At 41.3% G+C, this 18869-nt stretch overlaps 1 protein-coding gene across 11 annotated transcripts in view; it reads right to left on the bottom strand.

Moving 5' to 3' along the window:
• Positions 1-18869, bottom strand: part of SCHIP1 (schwannomin interacting protein 1) — a 186604-nt gene that overhangs the window by 52512 nt on the left and 115223 nt on the right. For 4 of the 11 annotated variants that reach the window (XM_004003210.6, XM_060405350.1, XM_042235044.2 and 1 more), the window contains exon 1: positions 409-13495. The exons of 5 other annotated variants lie outside the window; for them this stretch is intronic. In XM_004003210.6, the coding sequence (XP_004003259.1) occupies positions 409-486 (78 nt within the window). In that variant the 5' untranslated portion in view covers positions 487-13495. Of the gene's footprint in view, positions 1-408; positions 13496-18869 lie in introns of those variants that run through there. 2 more of the 11 variants (XM_027958926.2, XM_060405360.1) reach the window with 1 other exon arrangement.

Here is an 18869-nt window from a genome sequence, read left to right on the forward strand (position 1 = left end):
GTTTAAAAAGATCAATCTGAAAAAAAAGGTCAAACTTAGAAAGATGGATTAAACATGCTAGTACTTATTTCTTGCAGGTGAACTGTCAACATGTCAATAATTTAAAAATTTATTCCTTTCATAAAAAGCCTAACTAGAAACTAAAAGCATAAGAAGTTTTCTTCAACTTCAGGAGAACAACATGTGTATTCTAGCTACTGCTATAATATATTAATGAATACAAGCTGAAAAAAGCAGAAAGAAGGACTCTCCCAACTTAATGCGTTCGATTCTGTGCATTGAGCTTTCTTGAATATATTATGGCAATGGCCACCAAGTGTGGAATCAGGCCACTCCTCAAGGGTTATCATTCTCCCAGTTAGAAAAATGGTCTGATTGTTTACAAACAAAAGAGCTCTCCCTGCTTACCTTTTTATAATTCCCCTCCATATCCAATGGGGATTCTTGACTGATGATGTCATCCATTCCATCACTGTCCAAATTCATCCTTTTAACTCTTTACAATTGAGAAGTAAGATCCCATGAATCCTGACAGGCTGATGTGCCGTTGCCCAGGACCCTGGTTCCCGCTCATGCTGACATGGAGAGCCAGCTAAGAGTCTGTGTCCGGCTGTGTGTGACCTTGCCCCCTTCTGTCCCAAAGACACCGCCCCAGCCGGCCTCCCTGGTCTGTTCCGCGCTCCGGCACAGGGGCAGCTGCTGTTCTCTAAGGCTTACTCTGCCCTGACACTTGGCTGGTTAAGAGTTCAGCCTTTCCACATCTGCTGTCACCTTCTTCCCCTGAGCGATCCTGCCTGGATGGCTCTCCCCAGCACCTTCTCTACCCTCAATCCAGGAAAAGCCAATTTAACCCCTGAACTTCCCGCTTCAGGGCTGAGTGTGGATAAGAGTTCTGGAGGAAGCCAGCAATCTTATTCTGAACTAGGGATAGAGTGTACGGGATAAAAATAGATGCAAAGCCCTGCCTCGCAGACTTCACTGGCGAGTTAAAAGCTGGGTATTGCATGACAAAACCAAACAGTATAATTTAAAAGTTAACCTGTAAGACAGATGTTTGCCTTTCCCCCCTTGCCTTTTTCCTATAACCAATCATTTCTTCAAATCAAATGTGAAAGTCTCATCTTCAGGGAGAAACCACAGCACAAGAATGAAATTCTTCTCCAACATAGACAGGGACCCCTCTGCCCATGGAATCATTGCTTTGTTCTAGTAATATAGGCAGGAGAAAAAGATCCATCAACTTTTCTCTAAGAGCCGGTGGCGGGCTTTCACAAAAGAGGACGTTCCTTGCTGCTGCTCTTTCTACCCTTTTCCCATGGCTTTTGGCTTTGTTTACTGGCTTTACGTACAGAGAAGGAAAAGGCCCACAGCTGCAGGATGTTTTGATGCAAGAAGCAGGCAAACAAGTGCACACACAAACACACGAGCCTTGTTATCAAGTTACTACGGCCATAAACTAAAATATACACGCAGTATTGTTTTGAAAGTTACTGTGTGCAGGAGAAACAGGTCAAAGAAGAATTCAAGGGCCAAGGCTCCATTTAGCAGCATAATCTTACAGTCTGACAGGCTTAGACAGGAAGCAGTAATTGTACCAGTCAATAGGTTTTCTAACGTGAATTCTTGACCAGCTTCAACGCTGTTAAGAACAGAGTTCTAGGGCAAAATGCTGCTCAAGATAGCTTTTGGCATCTGTACCTCTGCTGACATGCTCACATCACTTTAGTATTTTCTCTCCACAAATTAAAAAACTAAAATTAATTTGTGGAAGACTTGTAGGATAAAGTTGTCTTAATGTGGTTTTCTGTAGCACTATTTCCATAAAGCAAATACTTTCCTCTACAGCCCCTAACTCAAATCCAAACCCCTGCTTAACTCTACCCTCATCCCCCACCCCAGGTCCTGAGACTGTCTTGCGCCTTTGTCAGACAGTCTGATGGAGTTGTGTCTCCCAAGCCACGCTTGTCTTTGGGCAGGCCTTCTCCCTAGCAGAGACCTCCCCTGTTTTAACTCTCCTCCAGACCCCAGGACCCTTGCTCTGGACAGGGGTCCCAGTACACCCTCCAGGCCTGAGAGGTCATGCTGGTCACTGAGTGCTGCCATATGGTGGGTGTTCCCAAAGCCAAAGAATTTTCCAGAGGTACAGCTTTGGGGTTAAAATAACAGATGCTTGACTTTGAAGGACCCTCTGCATACTAATCTCTGCCAAAGGAGGCTAGTTAAAATGAAAGAAGCACGCATCTTATTACATGATATATATTAACATGCTTCCCAGACGGCACTAGTGCTAAAGAACCCGCTTGCCAATACAGGAGACATAAGGGATGTGGGTTCAATACCTGGGTTGGGAAGATCCCCAGAGAAGGGAATGGCTACCCACTCTAGTATTCTTGCCTGGAGAATCCCATGGACAGAGGAGCCTGGTGGGCTACAGTCCAGGGAGTCATAGAGTCAGACATGACTGAAGCAACTTAGCACACATGGCATACCCTTTATTGGGGGTTGCTACAGGCTAGGTACTTTACAGGTGCCTCTTACATTTGTCTTCAGTCCTCGCAGGAACCCTCTGATGTAGATATTATTATCAAACTGCATTTCACAGTGGAGTGAGAAACCAGTGAGGCTAGTGACTTCACTTTCACTTTTCATTTTCATGCATTGGAGAAGGAAACGGCAACCCACTCCAGCGTTCTTGCCTGGGGAATCCCAGGGACGGCGGAGCCTGGTGGGCTGCCGTCTATGGGGTCGCACAGAGTCGGACGCGACTGACATGACTTAGCAGCAGCAGCAGCAGCAGCAGCAGCAGCAGAGAATTGCCCCAGCGTGGCAGCTTGCTCACGGTCAGGCCAGAATTTGAAACACAGAATTTGCTTCTGTGGCCCATATTTTAAATGGGTGTGGAGACTGCCTCCTAATGGCTGCCCCTCTAAGAAACAACGGTACCCAACAATAATCAAACGTAGCTTTTAAAAATGATATCACATGCTGACACTATTTTCTAAATCACATATCTGTAACATTCAGCATGTGTCACAGCTATCTCCTGATGATCAGACCTGAAGGAATGAAATAAAAACTCCTTCATCAATAGTTGTGACTTCACACACTGTACAGGGAACTTTCCTTTCAGGTTTACCCTACTGCTTTTAGACTGATCATGGCTTTTCTCTAACACCGTTACAGTTTCAAGCCTTTCTCTAAGAGGGCAGAACTTTGTGTTATTCATCTTGTTTTTCCCACAGCATCTAGACACCACCTCCCACATGTTAAGTGGACGATGAATAGCTGTTGAATAGATGCATGCACAGAGGAGAAAGGTTTGGGCTGCTTACAATGATTCCTTGGAATGCTGTCCATGGAGGAAATATTAATAGTTTATATGAGTGCTTTTCAACTGAAATCTTTTTTGGAAACCACATACATGTAAGAGGGAAGTAAACATGGGCCTGCTCAGGTTGAAGGAGGGGGCCTACCATGAATTTCAGTGATTTCAGCCTCTTACCTAGGTTAGCATCTAGCCCATTTAGCTATCCATAATCAAGAGCTAACATGCATGTGATCATAAAAATTTATTTATTTATTTGGCTGTGCCACGCAACTTGTGGGATCTTAGTTCCCTGACCAGGGATTGAACCCAGGCCATGGCAGTGAAAGTTCTGAGTCCTAACCATGGGACCACCAGGGAATTCCCAATAAAAATTTAGATATTACAAGACTTAGTAAAGTACATAAAACTATACATCTAATTATTATCTTTTGACTTTAATTTTAACATGCACGCACACATGCTAAGTTGTTTCAGTCATGTTCGACTCTATGACCCCATAGACTATAGCTGGCTAGGCTCCTCTCTTCATAGGATTCTCCAGGCAAGAATACTGGAGTGGGTTGCCATGCCCTTCTTCAGGTTTTAACAAGGTGGCCTTAAATATACAGTTAAAAGGACTGAACTCTCAATATTAACTATGTATATGTATAAATATATTCAAATTAATTTATATGCACCAATAATATATTGACCACATACATATATGTGTGTATATATATATATATGCATATACATTTATCGGAGAAGCCAATGGCACCCCACTCCAGTACTCTTGCCTGGAAAATCCCATGGACGGAGGAGCCTGGTGGGCTGCAGTCCATGGGGTCGCTGGGAGTCGGACACGACTGAGCGACTTCATTTTCACTTTTCACTTTCATGCATTGGAAAAGGAAATGGCAACCCACTCCAGTGTTCTTGCCTGGAGAATCCCAGGGACAGGGGAGCCTGTTGGGCTGCCGTCTATGGGGTCACACAGAGTCGGACACGACTGAAGCAACTTAGCAGCACATTTATAATCAATTACCTTTGGAGAAGGGCATCTCAAAATCCAAGATGAAAATTTCCCAGCTATACAACAGGAACAAGGGTTAGTCCCAAGAAAGTAATAAAAACCATTCTCCTCCTCTACCCCCTATATCTTTTCTTGGCAAAAGTGATCCTCTACTAAGTACTATATAGAGACAAGTGATAAAACACCTTCTTTTAAAAGCTGGTCTCCAGTGGTGATGAATGTATTTTGCGCCCTCCCTAAGTGAGTGCTCAGGACACAGGCTCGTAGCCTAGATCCATTCCAGAAGGAGCTGTGTCATTACTATCTGGATGGCTTGTGCCAGCTTAAAATATATCCTATCTTCATGTCACATGGACTGATCTTTGGTGCTTTCTAGAGCTTTGCTCTGTGTCCTCTAGCCACAGCATCCACATCACCTGGGAGCAGACAGGAGTTCCCACCCCTGACCTATTGAATCAAAACCTGCAGTCTTACAAGAGCTCTAAGATTTTTGAGGGTACTTTACATTTCAGAAGCATAGCTCGAGACCTTGAAAAAATTCAGTATAAGCCATTATCTTATTTTCGATCATATTTCTAGGCTTGGTGGTAAGACACAGACTTTACATGCTTGGGATCAACATTGTAATTGATTTCACTTCCAACTGGTTCAAATGAATACAGGAAATGAAAAAACAAAACATCACCTTAGAACACTTGAGCTGAACTTAATGTTTGGTGGTTTTGTAGCAGCCATGCACAAACAAGAGAACAGTCAGTCATGACCTTACAGAGAATTTCTCCTGGTTTCTTCTTTACCAGGCTTCCCTGGTGGCTCAGACAGTGAAGAATCTGCCTGCCATGCAGGAGACCTGGGTTCGATCCCTGGGTCAGGAAGTTATCCTGGAGAAGGGAATGACTACCCACTCCAGTGTTCTTGCCTGGTGAATCCCATGTATAGTGGAGCCTGGACATGACTGAATGACTGAATCTTTCATTTCCTCTACTGCTGCCCTCTCAAAAATGAACTCTGCCTGCAAAACATGGGGCCAGATACTAATGCTTCCTCTTAGAAAAGGTACACAGAGCCACTTACAATCCCTGAGGTTGAAAGGGCCTCTGCTTACCCCCCCTGCCATGAAATTCAAGGACCAGAATGGAGAGCTTCAGTTTCCTGTCAAGCCATAATTTGAACTGTGAGGCGCATTGGTCACGTGAGCTAATGCTTTTAAATGATCATTATCGGCCACTGGTGGAAATTATTGACTCTGAGAACACAGACCGCATTACTGGGAAATCACTTATGCCCTGTCAAAAGATCTTCCTATTCTTATTAATGGAAACTCTTATTTCATCCTGATTAACCCTTTAGCTTTCCACCGCCTCTCCTCCAGCCTTAGCCTCCAAATTCCATGTGCTACACAAACTGACACTGATTTATAATCTTTATTAAAATTATTTTTTTCTTCTGTGCAGTATTTATCTAAATTTGCTTTGCTTTTCAATTAAGGTATTCTGATAGCTAGATAAACCATGAAAATCTGCATTTTGTTTTGCAGAGGACTTTTCATTGTAGATTTAAAATGTTAAACTAATGGCATTGGGAGTGTGCAGAGGAGGAGGTTAAAACGTTGGAAGGGACAGAGTGTCAATCATTTATCCATATCAGAAAAAGGGAGGACAACAGGCATCAAGCTTTCCACCTATCTGAAGACCTGAGTATGAGAAACACCAACTATGGTCACTTGGCTGGCAATGGCACAGCTTCAGAGGGGGACCGTAGTTAATGCCCTCATTATGTTTTTCTGTGCTCTTAGCATTCTTTCCCCCTTAATGGCTCTCCTACGCTGATTGTCACTAGGCCTTTGGATGACTGTTTTCTTCTGAATTCGAGCAATTTTGTCAAAGTCCTTTCTATTTCAGGAAGCTTGGTAATTTCTGATGCTTCCACACAGTGCTCAGGGGAATACTAAGTACATCAAGATTTCACATTTTCCCTTGGTACAGAGAATATAAATAAATAATGGAATACGATGCTATTAATCCTGAGCTTCTGCATGTGAAGTCTTAGTTACCCAAGACTGTGTGTGTGTGCGTGTGCGTATATGCACGTGTGTTTGTGTGTGTGTGTGTGAAGGTGAGGTCTCTGCTCTCCATGCAAGCACTGACATGTATCATAGCAATGTGCCCATTTCCTTCCAATCCCCCACCACCACTCTCTTTCCAAGAGAAAATACTAGACTTTTGGCTTAAAATATGCATTGCACATTTATTTCTTAAAATCATTTGATGTCTAAATCATGATGTTTGAGGCTCCCAGTGCTACTTTAAATAGGAATGATGTGCTTGTACTAAATTTCTGTTTCAGATCAGGCCCATACTGAAACCCTGTTAAAATGATTTTTTCCCCTCCCATCTGCGTACTTATCACTGTGCTCCTTTTGTGGTAAAACATATACATTATATTTTCAGATATACGGCCTAAAAACAAGTACAGATGAATTTATATCCAGAACTATTTTCTTAATTTTTAAGGTGATAAACATGTTATTCCCTCCTCAGACAAACACACTGTATCTCAACAAGGCAAAATACAACTGTACCCCCAGCCAGGCAAAACAATGAAGACAAAGTATTCCTCAACACTCCAGGGAAAAAAATTCTCCAATCAAATAAAAACCTATACAACAAGACATAAAAATAACTTTATTGAACTTTTATTTTACTCATTTATTTTTCATTGAACTTATATTTTAAAAGCCTGTATCAAACAGTACACTAAATGCTTTGAAATTCCCCTTTCTACTAGGACAGTATATTTTTTTTTCCCTGCTGTGGATGAAACTAGGCTTAAATTGAGTGGAATCTTAAATAAAGTCAAATTTGATACCTTGTTTTCTCATTCACAGGAAGAGGGGACTGGAAAATGAGCCCTCTCTTGGCCTGGCGCCAACGGGGACAGACTATATTTCCTTTCTTTTGTTAACCAGTAAATAACCCACTAGAGAGACTTCCTTGGCAGTCCCGTGGTAAAGACTCTACGTTTCCAATGCAGGGGCCGAGGTTTCCATCCTTGGTCAAGTAACTAAGATCCCACATGCCATTCACAGAGGCCAAAAAAAAAAAAAAAAAACCCACTAGAATCGGCATGGAGGTCTGTTTACTACTTTCTCCCAGCAAGAGCTTCTTAAGATATCTTGATGTACTACTTAAATTGATACACTCCCTAGTTTTATCATTTGAGACCAATATAGGACACCTTTCATTCTAGGTGATGGGTACAATACTTCAATTGGGCGGAAACATCTTGCCCAAGGAATATTTGGTGTTTCAGGAGGCAGTAAAATGATCCCTCTATATGGTAAGAAGATTTATGAAAACTTTGCAAAATTCAGTATATTAAGAAAGGTGTCTTGAGGATGACTACTAGCTTCCACTGACCACTAGTGTTTTGAAGAAGTGCTTGGGACAGACCACGAGGTTCACCTTGGGGAACCTCTCTTGGTGAAGGAGAAGTAGGTGTGGCGGTATATTCTTAACAATTGTCTCTGGGAAGGGTGGGGTGTGTGTCTCTTTCATTTTGTTCCTTGCACAATGTCCCTCATCTCAGCACATGGGATGGCAACTGGGCAAGAGGCTCATAAGCCACATACGAGGAGTAGAAATTTTCATACTTCCCGTATTTTCTTTAGGATAAATTTCCAACTCCTTTGCCTGGCATTCAAGGCCTAACTATGAGAACTTCCCTGGTGGTCCAGTGGCTAAGACTCTGATCTCCCAATGCAGGGGGATCACCATCACCCACTCCCAGTTGCAATGCACAGATCTGAGCTCCTCTCTGGTATTATGAAGCAAACTCCTCATCCTGGGGACTCAGAACAGGACCAACTGCAGAAAATCCAATCAGTCCAACACACATTTACGGAACACACACCTTTCTTATGGAATACACAATCTGTGTATAGGGCAGGAAATGAAAATCAGGCGTTTGTCCTCAAGGAGCCCGTTTTCTAACCGGGGAGGCAGACTTATATGTCACTAGCTGTAAATGGGTTCTTATAGAGGTAAAAACAAAATGCACTGAGAAGGAGAAAGTTTCCTGATGGAAGTGACATGAGCCTCAGAGTGCATCAGCTTGCAACAGGCAGAAGCAGGGACACGGGTGGCAGGGATTCCAGGCTGAGGCAGCACAGCAAAGAAAAAGGACTGACGGCTGTGTTGGGGCAGGAGGACAAGGTGGGGAGGGAGGAGTGTTTCTGTCCAGGGTTCAGATCATGGCCTTTTTTTTAAAAAAATAAATAATTAATACATTTTTAGTATTTATTTATTTATTTTGCTGTGCTGGGTCTTAGTTATGACACAATGGATCTTCAATTTTCAATGTAGCATGTAAGATCTTTAGTTTTCAGCATGTGAATTCTTAGTTTTGGCATATGGGATCTAGTCCCCAGGGATCAAACCCAGGCCCCCTGCATTGAGAACATGGAGTCTTAGCCACTGGACCACCAGGGAAGTCCCCATGATTAGGCCTTAAATGCCATGCAAAAGTTTATCCTAAAGAAAATGGGGAAGTATGAAAATTTCCACTCTGCTTCTTCAAGATCAGGTGTGCATGTGAAGAAAAGTCTCTTTATGCTCCCAAGGGAAGAAAAAGATGAGAGTCATTCACATACCATTTTACATTTTTTCTCTTTCATTTCTACTGGAGCTGAGAACATGAGGGTATGGTTTATATCTGTAGTGGTCATAAAGGAATTTAAGCAACGGAAAGAAAGGGATAAAAGTGTGTCACTGGTTTTATATACAGATTAATCCCCAAAACTGACTGCAGGAAAAGAGCAGAAAATCTTTGGGAGTTTTTAAGCAAAATGGACCCTTTGACCTAAGCTTGTGCTTTCAAGTTAACAGTATTTTGACACTTTCTATCAGAGATCGTATAGAGGAATCTGGTCTCCTAAAGGCTGCCAGGCCCGAAGCTGTGGGCAAGGCTCTTTCCTGAAGAGACTGGCTTTTTCCCAAGACTGGAAAATGGAGGTCGATAGCTCTGTCTTTTAACACGGCTACAACTGAAAATGACAAGACGTGCCTCAGTAACCTCTGTGCTAATGTAAATCCTGCGAGGGAGAAAAGTACACAAAGATGACGACAACCTGAGAAACTTTAAAAATAAAACAACCATGAAAAATTCTGCCGGAGAATTTCTCTCTGAACATCCCCCCCCGCCCTGGCCCGTTCCCAGATGAAGTTGTTCATAGCATGGCACATCCATCCACCTCCAACAGGGGGTTCAAGCTCTAGGAAGCAGTGAAACTCTTTTTCAAAACAATCATCTCTTTGGAAAAGTTATACCTGAGGATCAGTTATACTCTCTATATCAGCAATAAATAACTGGGAAGTGAAGCAATGCATGGTTTCCTGGGGCTGCTTTATAATCTTCACTGAGCCCTTTATGTAAACATTGGGAGAAAGTGGCTCTTGATTCACGGTAACTGACTTGTTGATGCAGAAAGGTGGCCTCTGGCAGGGACCTGCCAACTCTCATGCCAGGATGTTAACAAGAAAAAATACCATTTCACAGATGAGAAAAGTAACAAAAAATAAAGGGATAATCTGATTCTAAGACACTGAAATCAGGGCATGTTGATGGCAGGGAGTTGGAATAGGAATAGGATTGAAAATCATCCCAGTGGCCATCAAAGTGTAAGAAACCACAATGCTATAGAGTGTTTACAGTGCCTTTTTTCTTACTCAATTTTACATATAAGTCACATCTGTCCGTATTATTTGAGAGCTTGTTCTTAGCACTGAGAGAGCAGATGGACACAAACCTAAAAATCCTTGTCCTCGCGGAGCTTCTGTGGAGTAAGGAAGACAGAAAATAGACAAAAATGTAGTCTGATAGGCTTCCCAGGTGGCACAGTGGTAAAGAATCCATCTGCCAATGTAGGAGATGTGGGTTCAATCCCTGGGTCAGAAAAATCCCCTGGAGGAGGAAATGGGAACCCATTCCTGTATTCTCACTTGGAGAATCTCATGGACAGAGGAGCCTGGCGGGTTATAGTCCATAGGATCGCAAAGAGTCAGACGTGACTGAGCGACTGAACACAGCCCAGCCCATGTAGTCTGATGGATGGTGATGAATGCCAAATATAAAATAAAGTGTACTAGAAAGACTGGGATAGAGTTGGGGAATTGGAAGTTGACACAGAAAGTCCAGAGGAGGCCTTCACAAGAAGGTGACAAGCGAGAGTAAGCGGTGGGGGTGGCCAGCAGGACCAATACCTGATGCCTGGGTGAATCTGAATTTCAGGTAGAAGTGAACAATTTTTTAGTATAAACATGCCCCAAACAGGGCAGATTGCTTGCTAAACCTGCAACCACCTGGGCTCCCTGGGGAGGAGCACATACCAGGCAGGAGGGACAGCAGATCCAGGAAGCATGAGAAGAGGGGGTGAAGGGGCGGAGGGGGTGGGAGGGGAGAGGAATCAGGGGTGAGGTGATGTAAGACCCCTGGGGCCCCTGGTGGGATGTGGGCTTTTACGCCGAGGAGGAGAATTATGACATGGTTGCAGGCTCTGATTTCGGTCTTGAGAGAGCATTTGGATTCTGCGTTGAACACAGACCACAGAGCAGGGGCAAGGGCAGTAGTCTCGAGACTGCTATTGCTCAGAAGATGATGATGGTGACGACAAAGCTAACAGCAACACACACCCAGACATGCGCACCAAATTATCCAACTAAGTCTGAGGGGAATGGCCTCCGAAGCCCCGCCTCTGTGCTTCCACTGAAGAGGGTGTGGGTTCCATCCCTGGTCAGGAAATGACCATATGCCAAAAAAAAGAAAAGGGAGGGGACATATGATACCTATGGCTAATTCATGTTGATACTTGGCAGAAAACAACAAAATTCTGTAAAGCAATTATCCTTCAATTTAAAAAAACAAATAAAATCAGATTTAAAAAAAAGACACTGTGGTGTACATTATGGATGAAAGGAATCAGTCCTACAAATAAATTCCTTCTACTCACTAAGATGCTAATCTAGGGACTTTTGTTTTAACCGCTCTACTATCATCCTTAAGAACAGATAAATAAATAAGCAAGCCTTCATCAGAAAAGGGGACATTTCTAAAAACCATCATTGTTGTTATTACCAGAACTTAGAGGAACTGCACTTTCAGAATCTGTGGTGTCAGGTGGGTTCTGAAACTAAGGTTTCCAAGTAGGAGTGAGACATGGCTTCAAGGCTAGTGTTTCTTTATTTGCTGAGTTATGAACAGAGGGAGACAGACACATAAAGTTCTATAAAACCCCATGGAGATGTAGAATCTATTGCCTATGACCACCAGCCTAATGGACATAATTTTATTCTAAAAATAAGCAATAAATACTTCAAAAACTATTGAACACACAATCAGTGTTATATATTGTAGTTCATATAAAAGAAAATCAATCCTCCAGAAGGCTAAAATACCCCTCCCCTCCTGATGGCACTGCTGATATCTGACCAATCTGTGACTTGTAAAACCAGTGACTCCATGTTCAACCAAATGAAAAGATATAGGGAATAATCTCGTAGCATCTTGCCTTCAAAAAAATGACATTACATAGCTTCTCGAAAAAGCGAGCAGAAACATGATTTTAATTATTATAGTAATTTAACCACCTGGAGCCACGCCATAGGTGGGTTAGTCTCTCCATAAAAGTCAACACTCTCCACTCCCCCACTGTATTCTGTGTAAGTTTTGCTGTTTCCTCAGCATCATGACCCTTTTCTCATGCGTGGTAAGAACTCCTATGAAGCATAAATCTTGTTATCTAGGATCTATGGACCTAAATGGACTATAAGATGAAAATACTGTAAGACAAGCCCACAATTACAAAATTCCAATTATTAACCAGAGAAAAAAGTGGGTAAACATATTTTCTAGGCATACATTACTTAGCTGAGAAACGACTGCTGTGAGTCTTGTGAGATGTACTATTCTGCCCGCATACATTCACTACTGTGAAATCCGACCTTCTGAGAAACACCTGCTGGTCTCAGGTATCTTACCTCACACAAGGAAGAGGCATTGTTAAATTAGAGAAATGGTCCCTTGGAGCTTCTAAACTCGGTCAGTTGAGTAATAACCTGATATTGACTACTCAGGACTTGGACTAGCCGTGCTTACTGCTGCAGAGAAATTTCTCTGAGAACCTTCTCGTTGTCTGTTTACAAGGAGGATATTTTCAGTGTTGCTTCCACAGTTCGAGTCACACTCTAGAACTGGTCTTTTGAGATCCTCTAAGTGTTTACTTCGAAACTCCAGACAGAAAATTAAGGACAGAGATGAGTACATGTTACTAAAAATTTCCTATTTGGAGTTTTTTTTACGCATGTTGGTACCTTAATTCTTATTTACTAGTCATTTAAAACAACATACTAGTAAAAATAAGTTTGGAGAGACAAGTGCAACTTTAAATGTCAAGTGCATACCAGCTGGTGTTTGAAAATTTCTTAGATCATCAATTATTACTTCCGATTTACATAATTTCCTTCAAGATAATCCTAAAAACTGTGCCTCCTATGCAATGAGCAAAAATATTTTTCCCTTTTATCTATGTGAAATTCCACCCAGATTTTTCTTCTCCAAAGCCCCTTAAATTCAAAGTTGAATGCGATTTCTCTTATTTTGCAGAGACATACAGAATGTGCAAGACACAGATCACCTCAGCGGATTTCACATATGCTTTAAAGGCCAAGAAGCAGAGTTTTCTGCCCCATTACTCCCCAGAAAATCTAATTACAATTCAGATACTGTATGTGATGGAGGCCAGGAGTGTAGGATGGCAAAATCCCGTGAAAACCCGGAAAGAGGCAACCTGCTGCTCTGGACGAGGAAGGCCTCCTCTCCCAAAGGATGCCGGCCTCACGATCAGGCTTTAAATCTTACCTGATACGAACAGTTCTCCTGATGTACCATCTCAGTGCATCCTAGGGAGCAGACCCCAAAGCAGGACTGCTCAGCGAGGCTGCGGAGGGAAAGCGCGGAGCATCCACTGGCTGAGAGAACGCCCTGGGAAGGCAGGGGCTCCCCGCAGATTAAAATGGATGCTGTTTCGCTGATCAACCTGCGCAGTGGCACTGCCTGCGCTGGGAAGCGCGCAGCGAGCCGAGCTGCTCTCCTCGGAAACCAGCAGTAAGGCTTACAAACATGGAGCTAGGACCGGGCTGGGGGAGGGGGCGCGCTCATCACTGGCACAATCAGCCAATTATATTATCGGCACAAAGAAAAGGATCAGTCTGGGGCTGGTGTGACCTTCTGGTGCTTTATGAAGGCAGTTAACTGATGTGGAAACATTCTAGTCCTCATTAAAGGGAAAAAGGCCAGCGAGGGAGAGGGAGAGAGGCAGACACAAATCAATGTTGCAGTTGAACATTTCTAACCTCCGGCATCATCCTTCCTGCCCACTGATGTTGCTTGCCTGGTGCTTATGAAACGAGAGCCCTTAAGGATCATTTCAGAACTTTGAACAAGCGAAAGGGAAAACAATCCATTCTGAATTTTGACACCGAAGAGGTGTTCTCTGTGTTGAGTGTTTGTCAACTTTATAGCTAAAATGAGGGCCTTCATTCTTTTTAAAAATATTATTTTGGAATTCTTTTGATATTCTGCCCATTTTTGGTTCTTATCTGCTTTTTAAGTCAAACAGAGGAAGATGAAATAATTATTCCCATAACTTTTTAGGGAGAGGGCTTATTAAAGTATTAAAGTCGGTATAATTCATTTCATGAAAATGAAATTAAAGGGCAAGTTTTTTTAAGGCCATATATATATATATATATATATATATATATATATATATATATATATAACCCAGTGCTATGACTTGAATATATAGACACCCTCAATATATACAGCAATATGATCCTAGAAACAGACCATTCCATGTAAGTGACCATAATAGAAAGGATTCTGGACTTCCAGATAGTAATCAAAGGACACACAAGTTGGACCATACATATCTCTGGTAAAAAGAGGAGCCAGTTTTGGACTTCTTCAGGGCCGTTGTAGGATTTTAGTTTATAAGGAGGAACAACTAGGCCTATAAATTCTTAAAGCTTTAATGATAGAAAATTTAAAAAATAAACACAATGAAATTTCCCTGTCTATATTTCTCAGTTGCCATAGGCAACTCGTTTTGTTGTTTCTTAATAAAAACAAATGGTTCTCAAAATGATGCTCAAACAAATGGAACCCAGTAAAATCTTGACTGCATTTAAACCAAGTTTAAAAACATTCTTAAGCTATTTTGCTATATCTATCTTCTTCAATACTCTTTTTAATAACTGTAAAGTCTTCATTATGCTATTAATAAGAAAAACAAGTGCTGTTGCCTGATGAGTGGGATCCACACATTTGACAAGTTTTCATATCAAACTCAGTCTTAGGGAGTGCCGAGCGTTTGTGTTAAGGATGTTTGGCGAAATATTTTTAATTTTATAACTTAACAACATTTCTGTTGCTTGGAAAGAGAAAAACCTATTTTTCTGTATGTTCTTAATTTTCATGACTTGAGATTCTGACAGGAGAGAAGTTGGCTGAGTTCAATTACAGAGACACATTCACAAGCCTGGCTTCAGCTTCCTGGTTAAGACAGTGGAAAGGCGACAGGAAAGACCCAGCTGGTGATCTCACAGGCTGCCATTTCCGCATAGGCTCATTGGGTTCCAAGGAAAAAGCACTCTGGACACGCACCCTGCCAAACTCGAGGGCCTGGAATCTAGGAGATAGCTAGGCCACTAACATGTACAAGACCTCTTAGGCTAGCCTGTTGGCAGGTGGTCCAATGAGAGCTTGATGAACGAAGCTGACAGCTGAGCTAGATGGTGAGTCTTCTTAAAAACAAAAGAGGACAGAAAGTCTTCAGCGAAAGCAAACAACAGGCAATATATCCCCATCCTAAATTTCATTCCTCCCTCTTGAGCAATCAATCCATATAGGACAGAGACAGAGGCTGCTTTGTGGAGTGCCTTGCTATACAACTGCGCAGATGAAGGCTCTGGAATCTGAAGTATGTGCAAGGAAAAGTAAGCCAAAGTTCCTTTGCAAGGTAGCAAATAAGATGAAATGGAAATCTTATGCTTGATATAGAAGGCACAGTCGCAACTTTCCAAGACAGAACAGCTTTACTCCAAAGGCTGCTAAAACTTTACTCAGGTTACTACTTTGACAATCTAGGACCCTAAGACTCAGGAACATGCTTTCAAGCTATACAAGGCCTAAAAAGTTGCTTTCTGGACTCTGTTCTCTTCTGAAAACTGAAAGCTTTGGAATATATTACATAAACTTCTAAAGACATTTATCATGTGTTGTTTAAAAAAAAAAAAAAAAAAGCCTAAACATGATCCCACTCTTCACAGTTGCTGTTCCATAAATAGTGGAAGTGACTCAGAGGAGTCACTATGAAAGCTATGGGGAGAACAGATTTCTGACAATTGTCTCCCAAATCCTGTCAAAAAGCCCTCTCAAGAGGTATAAACAAGATTTTAAAAAAAAAGGAATATATCAAGCAAGCTTCCTTCTATAGTCATTCATTGGAAAGGACTTAGTGTTATAATTTAAATTATGATTTGCTAGTACAAAAAACTAAACAGAAATCAGCTATTCCAAGAACACATAAGCTAGAATAACTTACCAAGATACAGTAACATTTATTATTTTTGGACTAAAAAATATTGATGAACTGTTTAATATACTTCTGTATGTAGCATAGAGATGCTTTTTGTTTTCTTCTCAGGTCTTCACAACTTTTCTTCCCAGAGAAAGTATTGGGTTTCAGATTTAGATGGGGACTTCAGAGATAAACTGTTATTTCCCAGATATGGACACTCAGGCCTAAGAGAGTGGTGACATGCTCAAGAACATAAATCTTCCAGCAATGGCAGTAAGAAGAAAAAAAACCCTCCAGATTTTCTTGTGAGTGAGTCCATGTAAAAAATGCTAAATGAGGGCCACAGGATTTGAAGAAATAAACCCCTTTTGACTGAACTAATGTCAGTCAATGGCCTTGAAATCAAAATCTATGGTAAGGTAAGAGAGAGGCAGCAGGGTGGTTCGACCTAAAACTGAATTCAAGGTATGTTTTAAAAGAAGAAAAATTAGACTATTGCCTCATTAAGCCACTTTTCCTGTTTCTTCCACTAAGCAAACTATTATGTCTTTAAATCCTGAAAAGTACTTTTTCATTTGTGGCAATTAATAGCAACAGAATGAAGATGACCAGCAGACACAGGAAAGATGGTCAGCATCACTAATCATCAGGGGTATACAAATCAAAATGATAATGAAATATCACTTCACATCCATCAGAATGGCTGTCATCAAAAAGACAACAAATAACAAGTGTTGGAGAGGATGTGGAGAAGGGAACCCTTGTGTACTACTGGAATGTAAACTGGAGCAGCCAGTGTGAAAAAGAGTATGGGGAGTTCTCAAAAAAATTAAAAATAGAACTACCATGTGCTGTGCTGTGCTCAGTCACTCAGCCATGTCCCACTCTTTGCAACCTCATGGACTGTAGCCTGCCAGGCTCCTCTGTCCATGGGGATTCTCCAGGCAGGAGTACTGGAGTGGGTTGCCATGCCCTCCTCCAGGGGATCTTCCCAACCCAGGGATCGAATCTAGGTCTCCCGCATTGCAGGTGGATTTTTTAATATCTGAGCCACCTGGGAAGCCCATGTGATCCAGCAATTCCACCTCTGGGTATTTTCCCCAAGAAAATAAAAACACTAATTCGAAAAGACATATGCACGCTTATGTTCACTGTAGTGTTATTTACAATAGCCAAGATTTGTGTCCATCGACAGATGAATGGATAAAGAAGCTGCAGCGTGTATATATACACATATATATATGTATATATATAAAACTCAGCCATAAAAAAGAAGGCAGTTTTGCCATTTGTGACAACATGGATAGATCTAGAGGGTATTATGTTCAGTGAAATAAGTCAGACAAAGGCAAATCCTGTATGATTTTATTTATATGTGGAATCTAAAAAACAAAACAAATGAACAAACAGAACTAAAGAGAAACAGACTCATAGCTACAGAGAGTAAACAGGTGGTTGCCACGGAGAGTGGGTAGGGATTGAAAGAAAAAAAAGGTAACTATATGAAGTAATGAATGCTAATTAGCTTCATTGTGGTGATCGCATCACAATGTATGTTAATAGGAAACCATCACATTGTACACCTTAAATATATACAAATTTTGTCAATTATACCTCAAGAAAGCTGAAGAAAAGATTAAAATAAATTTTTGCAATGGGAACAGAATGACGGGGTGTTTCAGATAGTAAATATAGTGGTAAAAAGTCACATCATCTGAGCATACAGTTTCAAGAGTGAACTACTGGGGTCAGGGACTGACTTGGGAAAGGTATAAGAGAACTTTCTGGCACAAGCTGAATGACTTGAAAGGGCTTGGCTTACAGAGGAGTATATGTTGTCAAAACCCATTGAATAAAACATTTAAGATTTGTACATTTCATTGTATGTCAAATGTACCTGAAAAGAATAAAAATGATCTGGTTAACGATATGCAGCTGAAGTATTTCGGGGGCAGTTTAGTGATACCTTCCTTTGAAATGCATCAAATAAATGAGATGAATGAATGGAAAGATAACTGGAAAGCTGTGACAAAGCAAGTTTAGTAAAACAGTAATTGTAGAATCTGGATGGTGCATAAATGAATAGTCACCTAAAAAACTTTTCAATTTGAAAAGCTTTGTAATGAAATATTATGGAAAAAAGGAAGGTATTGGGGGGATGGGGAAGATGAACAAGAAAGTCATTGTTTTAAGCAATAACTTTTAAGCTTTTCCTTAGGAACTTGCAGAAAGCAGGTAGACATTGTATTGGATTGGCTCCCCCCACCCAAAAAAATTATTAAGGTTTTTCCGTAAGATGACACAGAAAACCTGAATGAACTTCTTGGCCAACCCAGCATATAGTGTTACGTTGTGCCTTTTCACCAGGTAAGGGAAGAAAAGGAATTGTAAGGAAAATTGACCCTGTCCACATCAAGGGAAATTGGGTCCTTGGATGACTTGCCCAAAGAAGATCACAGCCAGCATCACTAATGACAATAAACCTCAGAAAATGGCTTTACAGTTTACAGAGTACTTTCCTGAACATTTTCTTTGACTCTTACAACCTTGTAGCTGAAACAAAATCCTGTTATGTGCCATGGGAGGCAGTGTTTCTGCCCCCAGGGAGTTTGGTGAGGGAAATAGGGCAGTATACAAATGACTATATATAGTGTTGAATGAGTAAAGTGCTACCAAGGAGATTTTGTTGTTTGCTCACTAGGAATTCAGAAAAGCAAGAAAACACTTAGCTAGGTTAGCTGGGAGACTGTAATAATCTTGTTCATTTGGTTTTCTACTTCTTGAGTCTATTTTTTCTATTCCTAGATTAATGTAACTTTCCTTAGAACTTAATCACGGTTAGTTAATTCAGTACTATTATCCCCAACATTTGAAATAATACTTGGCCTATAATA

Source organism: Ovis aries, chromosome 1 (genome assembly GCF_016772045.2).
Source record: "Ovis aries strain OAR_USU_Benz2616 breed Rambouillet chromosome 1, ARS-UI_Ramb_v3.0, whole genome shotgun sequence".
Lineage (NCBI taxonomy): Eukaryota > Metazoa > Chordata > Mammalia > Artiodactyla > Bovidae > Ovis > Ovis aries.